The 12,954-nt window shown below is 34.7% G+C and overlaps 1 protein-coding gene across 2 annotated transcripts in view; it reads right to left on the bottom strand.

The window, feature by feature from the left end:
- The window catches only part of MINDY2 (MINDY lysine 48 deubiquitinase 2), a 76,580-nt gene that overhangs the window by 16,588 nt on the left and 47,038 nt on the right, over window positions 1-12,954 (bottom strand). The window contains exons 5-6 of one of the 2 annotated variants that reach the window (XM_055435608.2): window positions 11,417-11,519; window positions 4,784-4,926 (exon numbers count right to left, since the gene is read on the bottom strand). The exons of the other annotated variant lie outside the window; for it this stretch is intronic. Coding sequence (XP_055291583.2) covers window positions 4,784-4,926; window positions 11,417-11,519 — 246 coding nt within the window. The remainder of the gene's footprint in view (window positions 1-4,783; window positions 4,927-11,416; window positions 11,520-12,954) is intronic. 2 annotated transcript variants of the gene reach the window in all.

The raw sequence follows: 12,954 nt of genomic DNA, 5'->3' as shown, positions 1-12,954 counted from the left end.
TAGCTGTTCCACAGCAAGCGGGATCTTCCCAGATCAGGGATCGAACCCATATTTCCTACATAGGCAGGCAGATTTTTTATCACTGAGCCACCAGGGAAGCTCCTAGTGATAGTTTTTATCATGAATGTGTGTTGACTTTTACCAAATGCATTTTCTGCACCTATTTAGATGATCAGGTGGCTGTCATCTCATTGACTGACTTGCATATCTTGAACGATCCTTGCAATTCTGGAATAAATACAACTTGATCATGGTATATGATCCTTTTTATGTATAGCTGGATACAGTTTGCTAATACTTCATTGAGAATTTCTGCAACTACATTCATCAAAGATACTGGCCTGTAATTTTCTTTTTTTGTGGTTATCTTTGTCTGGTTTTGCTATCAGGGGTGGTTTCACAGTATGATTTTGGTAGTGTTTCTTCCTCTTCAGTATTTTGGAAAACTTTGAGAGGGGTAAGTTTTTCTTTGTATGTATGGTAGAATTCTCCAGTAAAGGCATCTGGTCCTGGACTTTTGTTTGCCAGGAGTTTTTGGTTTGGGGGTTTGTTTGTTTGTTTGATTATAGATTCTATTTCATTTCTAGTGATCATTCTGTTCAAATTACCTGTTTCATTTTGACTCAGTTTTGACAAACTTGTTTACAGAAACTTGTCCATTTTTTCTAGGTTTGTTGGCATATATTCACAGAATTTATGAGTTTTTAAAATTTCCACAATACTGGATGTTATTTTTCCTCCTTAATTTTGCTTTATTTGGGTCCTCTCTCTTTTCTTCTTGGTGAGCCTGGCTAGAGGTGTCAATTTTGCTGTTTATACTTTCAAACAATCAGCTCTTGGTTTCACTGATTTTTTTCAATTTTTAAAAATTTCTGTTTTATTTCCTCTTTGATCACTATTATTTTATTCCTTCTGCTGACTTCAAATTTTATTTGTTCTTCTTCTACTTCTCTTAGGTGGAAGGTTCAGTAGTTTGAGATTTTTCTTGTTTTTGAGGAAGTCTGTATTACTACAAAATTCCTTCTGAGAACTGCTTTTGCTGCATCCCCGAGATTTGGTAAGTTGTTTTCATTGTCATTTGTCTCAAGATGTTTTGTAATTTCCTTTTTGATTTCATTGGTACTCACTAGTTTTTTAGTAGTATATTGTTTAGCCTCCATGTAATTTTTTTCCCTCATTTTTCTTTCTTTGGCTGATTTTTAGTTTCATATCATTGTAGTCAGGAAAAATGCTTGAAATAATTTCTATCCATCTTAACCACCAAATCTGGTTGGTTATATCTCCTAAATGTCTATGGAATCTGTCTATTCTCTATTTCTTTACAATCTTAGTTCAAGTCACTACAATCTCTTACTTGCCCTCTTACAATAGTCTCCTAAATAAATACATGTTCACTCTTGCCTCAAAGTCCAAAGCATCTCAACACATTATTGACCAGGGGATTTTTGCAGAAACTAATGCCTATGGCATTAATAGGTTTTCAGTCAATAATGTGTTAATGTTATACAAGGGGCAGGTGTATCATCACTAGTGATATACTGTTTAGCCATGAAATAAGGTTCACTGAGAAAACTTAGAAGTAGAGAAACAGCAGGATGCACACATTCCCTCAGCTATCATTATCTCACAGAAATGCATACTCAATCCAGAAACAAACCTAATATATAATGAGTTCTAGGAGAGGGACACTCTTTCCAACCACATAAAGTGAAGTCGCGCAGTCATGTCCGACTCTTAGCGACCCCATGTACTGCAGCCTACCAGGCTCCTCTGTCCACGGGATTATCCAGGCAAGAATACTGGAGTGGGGTGCCACTGCCTTCTCCACATAGGAAAACTTCAAATACCTAGATGACTATTAAAGGACTTACAGGACAGGGGTATGGCCTTGATTGAAGAAAAAAAAAAAGATAACATTTAAAGTTCAATTTTGGGAAGTTGTAAAATAATCACCAATGACAGCCAGAGACCTTGTTTTCTCAACTGAACTATCTCACCCCTGCTAATAAGCAAAATGAAAAAAGAGAGAGAGAAAGAACAAAAGGAACCATTAGGCCATTAGGAGACCAAGGTCTATTTCTCCTTTTTTTTTTTTTTTTTTGGATAGCATCACCGACTTGATGGACATGAGTTTGAGCAAGCTCTGGGAGTTGATGATGGACAGGGGAGCCTGGCATGTTGCAGTCCATGGCGTTGGCAAAGAGTCAGACATGACTGAGCAACTGAACTGAACTGTGGCTTATAGGATCTGAGTTCCCCAACCAGGGATTGAACCCAGGCCCTGGCAGTGAAAGTGCCAAGTCCCAACCACTGGACCACCAGGGAATTCCCTATTTTTCCTTTTAACTGAGAACTCCACAAGATCTGGTGTCTATTTCTTGAGTCTTACATCATGCCTCCTATTTTCTATGCTTTAGTCACATTGGCCTTCTTTGAACTCCTTACAAAGTTAGGTTATTTCCCTCCTCAGGGCATTGCACACATGCTCCGTCTGCTTAGTTAACTGCAACCCCCTTCTTCCTGACATTCTCAAACAGGTTATAAGTCTAATAAAAGTACTCACAGCATGTTGTATGCAGCCTTTACAGAGTAAATCTCAGTAGAAATGATAACTACTTGTGCAGTTATTTAACATGTTTCCCTTGCCAAATCAGGAGCGCCTTGCTCAGGCTGCAGTCCTGGTACTTAGCTGAGCACTCAGTCATAATCATGCCCAATAGATATTTGATTAAATGAATGAACAAAATGTGAACTTGAGGAGATAAGGTAAAATAAAGCAAGATGACCTAGCAGTATTTATTATTTAGCAATAATTCTGATTTTGTAGTTCTTTGGCCTTAGATTTCTGAGGAATATGGATAAAGCTGGGTCCACACCTATCACACATCTAGCTTAAATATGGCAATAATACAAATAAACCCTTGCTGTAACAAACAGCAGAGTAGGAAAGCTGGGTCCATAGAGTATTCCTATATAAGCAAACAAATCATTATTTTATACTGCTTTTTACAGTTCACTGATTAATGTGTTGAAGGAAACACGAAGTCAGATTCTTGACTTCAGTAAGCCTGCACACCTCAACTACTGAGGCTGCATGCCACAACTACTGAGCCCATGCCCTACAACTACTGAAGCCTGACACCTAGAGCCTGTGGTCTGCAACTAGAGAAAGCACTGCAATGAGAAGCCCATGACCACAAGGAAGAGCAGCCACCACTCGCTACAACTAAAGAAAGCCCATGGGCAGCAGTGAAGACCCAGCACAACCAAAAATAAATTTTTTAAACTTTTAAAAAATCACGTGGAAAGCGTTTTTAAAAATACTCAGGTCCCACCTCTACAGATTCTGATTTAATTGAGATCGTGGTGGGATCTGGGCATTGGAATTTTTTTAAGAGCTCCCTTAAAACTGTATGCTAGGCAGTTCTAGCAAACAATCTGGGTTGAGAACCACTGGTTTAAGGAGAAAAGAAGTAGCTTACTGAAGAGTTAGTATCTGAAATGCTTCTTAAATGATAGGTGAAAACCAGATAGGCAAAAACGGGTGAGAATGGGGGCTTCCTCGGTGGTTCAGTTGTAAAGAATCAACCTGTAAATGCAGGGTCATAGATTTGATCCGTGGTCCAGGAAGATCCTACATGCTGTGGAGCAACTTAAGCCCATGCACCACAACTACTGAGATGGTGGTCTGGAGCCTGTGTTCAGCAACAAGAGAAGGCACACCTGAGCACCACAACCAGAGAGTAGCCCCTGCCTGCCTTAACGAAAGAAGGCCCATGCGCACCAACAAAGACTCAGGACAGCCAAAATATAAATAAATATAGTACAGACTTTTAAAAAAAATCAATAAATCTTCTAAAGAAAAGGGGGGTGAGAATGTAAACAAAGGGATTAACGAGTAAGAAATGGCAATGGCAATGCTGCTGCTGCTGCTGCTGCTGCTAAGTCACTTCAGTCGTGTCCAACTCTGTGCGACCCCAAAGACGGCAGCCGACCAGGCTCCGCCGTCCTTGGGATTCTCCAGGCAAGAACAATGGAGTGGGTTGCCATTTCCTTCTCCAATAGAAATGGCAATAAAGGTGCATAAATCGGAAAACATAAAGTGTATACAGGGATGAAGGGTTATTAATGAGTAGACAGACCATTATGGCTGAAGCAAAGTGTTGGCACAAGGGGACAGTAGAAAATATCTTGCATTTTTATCCTCTAGGAACTGGGTTCTACTGAACATTTTTGCTATATTATTGACAAGATCAGAGCAATATTCTGTCACAGAAGTCTAGCGATAAGTTGATAAACTCCTGAATTAGGTGGCAGCTCTAAAAATGGAACAGCTGAAGAGATAACAAGAGGGATGAATCAGTAAGCTTTTTTTGGCAAAGCCATAAATGGCACAATAAAAAGAATTTAAAGTCACACTGATAACTATAATAATAGAAAACACTATCATGCAAACAAATCTGATTCTTTCCTCTAAAGTCCTTTAGATCTCAAATGTAAACATCCATCATCAGCAGTCATCCTAGTTCTAGCTCTAGGGTTTATCTTCTTTTTCCTTAGAAAGAAAATAAATACATTTTAATGCAGTAATCTGTGCAAAGGGAGTTGAGACCTAAATAAATACAAAAAACTGATTTCCACTCTAAAGAATTAATAATTACTTTTGTAATTTGATGTTTAAAGAATATTATGCTAAATTTTTTTTATTTTGAAGCAGATCATAAGACACCTCTAAATCAAGCTCCTTTAGTTCAGAATAACAATAGCTATTTCTATATCATACCTTGTATTTGGTCATGGTGCTAAAATGATTATTCCGAAAGAACACACAAAGTTCTCCTTCCTGAACCGTTGAAGTTAGTTCACATAATCCATGGTATGTCAGTTGAGTGGCTGTGTTATTTAGAAACTGCTCAGCTACAAAGCCTAGGAACCAATGCATAATATTAAATGGAAGAATAACTTCAAAATTAAAAAGTTTTTCTATTTACACTGTGTCTCAAGTATGAAGAAAGGCCAATCAAAATAAGACTTTTCTATTATAACATGATGGTGCCAAACTGGAGATTCTTCTTTCTTATTCTGCTATGGAAGATGTGTCTGACATTTCCAGGCTAAAGAAATAATTATCTGAAATTCTTTTTATCAATAAATGCATTTACTTATACCACACGTACTTTTGCAAAGAATTTCAATAAAAGAAACAGACACAATAAAACTAAAACCCAATATAACAAATGAGAAGACAAGGGTTAGCAATTTAAAAAGTGGGTAGGAGCAAAAGTTGTATGTTAACAACCACTTCCCCAAAGGATAGGTGTTTAGAAATTAAAAGCAGCTTCAAGAAACTGAGTTGCTTAAGATTTTGACAAAGATCTCATATAATTCTCAATTCACAAACTGTTCAATTCTTGCCTTAAAACTAAAAGTAGGCATAAAACCTAACAGAAAACAGTGGAGTAACTGATGACATTTTTATCCTATTCTCCTTCAACATATGCCACTCATTATATAGATATATTAAGATCAGAAATAGAAATCATCTCTTTTCTTTTCAAACATAATGAAATACAAAGAAGCTTTCTGGGGTTTAATTTAAAAGATATGTATGTACAGTTAAAAAAAAAAGATATGTATGTACAGTTAATCCTCATTATTCACATGGGTTCATATCTGCGAATTTGCCTATCTAAAATTTATAACTCTAAAAATAAATACTTATTGCATTCCTAAGTATGTACAAAATAGCAAAAAAATTGAGTTACCCAATATGCACATTCCCCACTGAAGGCAAAATAAGCAACACTGTGCCTTCTTGTTTCAGCTCTCATACTGTGAAAAGTGTCATTTTCATGTTCTATTTAATGCCACATTTTTCACATTTTGTGAAATTTTTGTGCTTTTTGGGGTGATTTTTAATGTGTAAAATGGTTCCTAAGTATAATGTTGAAGTTAGTGTTCCTAAGCACACAAATGTTGTGATGTGCCTTATAAAGACAATACATATTTTTCACAGCTTCAGTCAGGCATGAGTTACAGGGCTGTTGGCTATGAGTTTACTGTTTATGAGTCAACATAGGTGTCTCTAAACAGAAACACACACAAAAAACAAGGTTATCTCTTGACGAGCTGATGAAAATGTGACCAGAAGCTCACAGCTACCTAATCTTCTGTTTCCCTTGAGAGTAGTGGTTTGGTATTGGCCAACTCAGAGTTCACAGCAACTTTACGGGACATAACTTTCAGTAATAATAAAAATCAATCGTATAAATATTTTAAAAGCTTGTATTTCTCTCTTTTCTTCTTTCTCTTCCTTTCTCCTTTTGCTCCCTTTCTTTAAAAAGGAATGGAGGGGAGGAGAATGCTCTAAAAAGTTTTATAAGTGAGCAGGGAAGTGCAGATATAGGGAGTGAAGATGAATCTGTTAAGAAACTGACACCTAAACAAAAAATTGAAAAAAAAGTTGGTAGAAACTTGGTAGGGCTAGAGGCAGCTGTATAATACAGGTTTATTCCACTCCCTTATCATCCCTTACTTTTATTTATTTTTTAGAATTGTGGGTTAAGTTTTATTTGGGGCAAAATGAAGGCTGCAGCCCAAGAGATAGCACCTCAGATAGCTCTGAGAGACTGGTCCAAAGAGCTAGTGGAGGAAGGTAATAATACAAGATTTTGGTGAAGGAGGAGTTCAATGCAATCAAGCACTCATTTTACAAAAGGTTTTCTGCTAGTCACAAGGAGCTTATGTCACCATGAAGGGATTTAGTGCTTTTCTAGCTATGAGGAGTTGCAAAGATTGGGATCATGAAATTATTCCTGAAAATATCTTACTATCTAAAGACCTGTTACACCAGTTTCCCTGGAGCACAGAGTGCCTCACTCTCCACACTGAACTCCCTTCTGGGAGTGTCGAAGGTCAGCAGCTGAAGCAGCACAGAGAGATGGCAAATGCCCTTGTTCTTCACTTGCTGGCAAATGCTCTCAGCAAGTGCCAATTTGTAGTTGACAGGCAAGTGTCAATTTATAGTTGACAGGGCCCATCCCTCACTTTCAGCGTCAAGCCATAGCACTTCCAGCTACAAACGGGTTGTAAAAAGTTACCAATATACCACACTATTCCAAGGAATTGGTAAGGTAGGAGGGGAAGTGCAAAAAGTTATACAGAAAGCCACAGCCAAAGGAAACTTATAGCACATCTGCAACTTCTTGCTAAGTACTAAGTTACTGAGTGAAATGTATTATTTATATACTAAAGCACTTACTATTATCTTAACATTTAAAATGTAAGCATTATGTCTCTGTGAGAAGTACCACTGCTGTTAGAATATCCATGTAATTAAACACTACTTTCAGAAAGATGCTTCTAAATGTCCCTTCCATACCACACTCACACAACATCCTCTCTATAAAATCGTTTCAAAAAGATACAAAAATTCAGTGGAGTTATAGCACATTACTTTCATACATGAAATTCCAAAATTTAATCCTGCTGCTGCTGCGTCACTTCAGTCGTGTCCGACTCTGTGTGACCCCATAGACAGAAGCCCACAAGGGTCCCCCATCCCTGGGATTTTCCAGGCAAGAACACTGGAGTGGGTTGCCATTTCCTTCTCCAATGTGTGAAAGTGAAAAGTGAAAGTGAAGTCTCTCAGTCGTGTCCGACCCTTAGCGACCCCACAGACTGCAGCCTACCAGGCTTCTCCATCCATGGGATTTTCTAGGCAATAGTACTGGAGTGGCTTGCCATTGCCTTCTCCGAAAATTTAATCCTAGAAAAGTCTTTCTCAGCTATTTGTTTCTAGCGATCAGGACATGGATTCAGAGAGAAGCGATTTGCTTAAGGATATAAAACTAGTTATGGCAAAGTGAAGATTGGAACTTAACTGGTATTAAGTTAAAAAATTTACTTCATTATAAATGCAAATTTATTGCATTATAAATGTAAACTGAACTTTATTTCTCCCTGAACCACAGAGCATAGCTTAATTTAGACTTAGATAAATGTTTCCTAATTCTTCTACCAACTTATAAACAGTAACATATTCAAAAACCTAATCTAGTTTTAACTTTTCATAACTAAACAAATTATGGAGTTTCAAAGCATAATATCAGCGATTATTTATTAATTACAAATGGCAAAGGGCATCTTTCCGATAAATCTGGTAAGTATCACCTTAATTAAATTTGAATATCACCAACAATGGGATAGTCAGACATGATGTGCCACTCGATTTGATGCACTAGGAAAGACACAATGTCACCTATGTAGTAACCCCACTGAAAATATTTAACACAAGTCTACTTAGGAGGAAACGATCAAATGAATCAAAATTGAGGACTATTTTATAAAACAATTAGGCTGGATTATAAAGAAAAGTAAATACTACAAAAGACCAAAAGGAAAAATAGAGATCTGTTCTAAATTACAGGAGACTAAGTTGGTATGATAATTAAATGATACCTGATTGAAGTCTATATTGAAAAATCTTAAAAGTTATAAGGGGCATTATTGGGATAACTGGGGAATTTTGAATATAAATAGTACGTCAGATACTGGTAGTGTATCAATGCTAAATTTCCTGAGATAATTGTGATTACAGAGGAATATTCTTTGTTCTTAGAAGACAAATACTGGAGAGTTAATGGATAGTGTTATAATATTAGCAATTAATTATTACATGATTTAGGGAAAAAATTGTGTGTGTGTGTGAATACAGAAAGTAAAACTTGAATACATTAGTAATTGGTGAATTTAGATGAAACAAATATATGTATGTACATATACACATATTCATTGTGCTATTCCAATTTTATGGGTTGGAGTTTTTCCAAAATGAAAGGAAAGAAAAACAAAAGGAAATCAATATTATTTAATCAAAAATAATATGAACTCAAACTATAACCTTCAGTGTTTATGGACATAATAAAGGCTCAATAGGTACTTGAATAAGTGAATATGCTGGAAAAATTTCCTTAAGCTTTTTTTTTTTTTAAATCTAGAAACAGTTGTTAAAGAAATTATTCCTGAGAGAGCACCTGGAATTAATGACAAGCTTTGTAGAGTCTGGCAGCTAGTACTGAGCTATTTTCTTCCTTGCTGATTTTTGCTGCCATGCTACAACCCATCATTATAACTTGAATCAAAAAAAATTAACATCCAAAAGAGGCAGCAAATAATAAATATTCTATGTACATGAAAAGTTCTGTACTTTTACTTACGAAATACTGCCATCAGAAGAAAACAAATATGTTCCGAAAGAAGTTGAAAGAATGTCTAATTCTATTTGATCGATAGCTAAATAATATTTCTTTTTCATGAAAAAAGAATGATAGTAAAAGTATTTCTTGTATTCTTCACCTTATGGAAATGAAACATTTGAATTAAAAAAAAATAAGCAGTTACCATCTAAGGCCAAAGTTCAATAATTTTTAATATAGGATTAGAAATAATAAAACATTTTGGGATATTTTATGATTCAGAAGGAAAGTTAAAGTTGTAAGGCTAAATAGAAAAAGAAAGCAGACTTCTCCAGCTGAATAATATACCCAAGAAAATATGGTGAAGAAAATGGAAAAAACCTAATTGCTACATTATATAAGTAAGAAGGTCCATCGTGGTCTTTCATTTCATTACTGATGCCATAGTGCCTTTATACATGCAGCCACTGGGACTGAATACTTATTTCAAACAGACTACATATTTGTAATTTCTTATAAACAAAAAACTAGTTGAGCTTTTTAATTGTACTGAATTCCATATATAATTTTTCTTTGAAATGGAAATCTGATAAGCACAATTTCACCATTACAAAATTTATATATCAAGGAATTAATCAGCTTGGTATATATTAACTAGAACTTCTGTACTGCTAAAGAGGAAGATTCCTTCTTGTTTTTACCAAGATGTTCTTCTCAGTTACCAATATTATACAAATTAGCTACCTTTTTCATTATCCCAGAAATCAATGCTAGAGAAATAATAATATTAAATAGTTGTAAAACCACTTTAGTGATGAAGGAACTGTTTTTCAGTTGCTGTTCATTCTGCTAGTGTAATAAGTGCTACCCATGTTACAATGCAGCCTCACTTGGTGAAAATGCTGTTAATAGTGTTTCCTATAGTTTCTTACCTCATAAATATATTCATCCAAATATCACTTATTGGCTATCATTTTGTCTGTTAACACTTTCTAGATCCAATTGTTCTCTCAATTATTATTGAATAACATACTGAAAGTTACTGAGAAAGTATGAATCCACAGAGGTAATTTCTTTGTAGCCTGCTTTCTAAGAATATTTACAGAGCATGGATAAAGAATGGAATGTTCTAGGGAGTGGAATTTTGTTAACTAAGGGAAGACAATTTTTGTGACAGCTTTTCTTGCTCCTCTCTCTCCTAAAATTTAAACTTTGCTGCCTTAGGCTGTAGTGAAAGAGGTGTCACACAAATCAATCATCAATATCCCTGAAAATTTATGCCTGGATAATTGAGCAATAATTAGTTGGGTTCTTCTTAACCGGTATAGTTTGAGATTCACTTACATATCTTCTTTCATAAGTTCTTAGGTACTCCTGTAGTCACTTGGCTTTAATTTTTTAACATGTAGTGATTATAACAGATTTTTATTATACTTCATGTGAAAGAACTGTGTCTAAGACAGAAAGATGAAGCTTATCACCTACTTTTCACTATTTCTCTTTCTTCTGTTAATCCTTCAACCTGAGGAGAGTAGGAGACTTAGTGATTGTGTATATTAATGAAAAAGTGAAGTGGGTGTTGGGGAAATTATACCAAATGCTATGGTTCCTGACAGCATTTTGGTTTCAAATATGCTCTTCCCTTCACTGACTGGAACACAGTTTAAAAAAAAGAAAAAAGAAACCATTTCAATATTGATGAATTTAGCAATACTTGCTTTTAGCTAAGAATTAGGAAAACTGATGCTCAAGAGTATACTCTGATCCAGAACAGAACTTTAACATACTATATTGTACTGAAATATAAGGCAGAGCTCTACTAAAATGAACACGAGTACCATAACACACATCTCAGTCAACTAAAGTGTTCAGGATGAATTATAAAGTTCCCTCAATACTCCCAAATAACCCTTTTTGTAAAGAGCAATTATCAGTAACACCTGGTAACTGGCCATATCAAAGATAGAAAGTGATTCCAAAGATTTTTATTAGAATCCAGGCCTGATTTTACAAGGCAAGTAAAAAGGGTTCTAGGAGAAACCTTTCACTGGCACCTTTATGAATAATTACTTCTTTTTTAAAATAATTACTTCTTTTAATTCCCACAGGTAGCATCACTTTTATTTTTAGAAGTTGTATTTAAGACATTTAAAAGATATTAAATTATAAGATAAGTTATTCTGCCAAGAATAAGTCAGGTATTAGCAGCACTCACCCACCTTCACTAACCAGCTCACTATTTTCTGACTGCTTACAAGAGATGATCTTCTCCACTAGCTGGTTGTAGCTGCAGTTACCAACAGCTTTTACAATGTCATCAATCTAGAAAACAAATGACTGTCTCACTAATCATGATAAAGTTATTATAAATACAGTTACAAAAAAACTTACATCACTCTTGAGGGTTTTATTCTAATATAATACTAAATTTAAAATTATTACTTATTAAAAGGTTATCACTAAAATCAATACCCAACAATTTTTAAATTTGTTTATAGCTCACTATAGCATAGTAGGAAAAATACTGCTTAGCTATATTTCAATTATGCAAAAAATTATAAAATGGAATTATTATATACAACTTTATTTCTAAAGATTGTGAAGACGTATTTAAGTGATCAAAATTCTAAAAGTAATCTATTTCAGGAAGAAAATTAAGAAAATCCCATTTTATTTAAATTGAAAAACAAATGTTTTGTATTTAAAGCAAGGCAAATCTAAAAGATGTTAATTTATGGGTTAGCAAGGTTTCCCATTTTATTACTTAGTTCCTAGCAAAGTATATTGGAGATACAAGTAAACATTACTAATGTTACTTCCTTAAAGGAAAGTTAATATATATTCTTTAGGGAAAATATTTGCCTCATGATTTTTATTTTGTCTGTAGAGGTACTGCAGAAAAATAAATTCAAAGTTTTAAAGTATAGGACAATAAAATTGGGCATCTCTACTCTCCTTCCATTATACTTTGCTTTGACTATTGAAGAAAAATAGATTTCTGCTGTCTAAACAACTTACTTCGATTGCACTCCCATTCCTAAAATATATTTCTAAGTTATTTACATGTACTTAATTAATATATTAACAAAAATTTATACAATAAAATAAAAAATAAGAGGGGCAATATTTTCTTTCCATATCCAAATGATCTTCTTGAATACCACAAGAACCGACACATTTGCACAAGTAACAGTAAGAACAGTGGTTTTTAAACAGAGTGCTTTAAAAAATTAAAAGATTTCGAGACTCAAGTTGTTTCTCAAGTATCTAAGTTTTCATTTCACTGCTGTATAACAAAGTTTGAGAACAACTTCTTTAGGCTATAATTTATTTCCTCTATTTCTGCAAAATTTAAGGGTGGTAAAAGCCTCTTAATCATGCAAGTGTACTAATGGTTGGCTGAAGATAAGTTAATTGAATAAGTTAAAGCAGAGAACTGTGGAAAATGTTATATACATATCTTAAGCATTTCATGTTAACTTAAAACACAACTGTATTCACTTGTCAACTTTCTGACGCAGAGCCAAAATAAGGCTGTTTCTTTGAAAGTGGATCTTTTGGCTATGATTTTATATAAACAACACAAGAATATGCCTTCCAGTTTTAATTTATTTAAAATGAAAACTTAGGCCCTTAAGAAGCAGTTTGAGAGTATAATCTCTAGATTTTCATTATTTTTTGGAACATCCTTACTGATTACAGCAACTATCTTTGGTATTCAACTTCATTAAGTCTTTCCAAAGTACTGAATTTTCAA

This window comes from Moschus berezovskii, chromosome 9 (genome assembly GCF_049115385.1).
Source record: "Moschus berezovskii isolate FMDL1 chromosome 9, NW_MosBer_1.0, whole genome shotgun sequence".
Taxonomy (NCBI): domain Eukaryota; kingdom Metazoa; phylum Chordata; class Mammalia; order Artiodactyla; family Moschidae; genus Moschus; species Moschus berezovskii.
The sequence above is the reverse complement of the archived record's forward strand: the minus strand, read 5'-3'. Positions and strand labels throughout refer to the sequence as shown.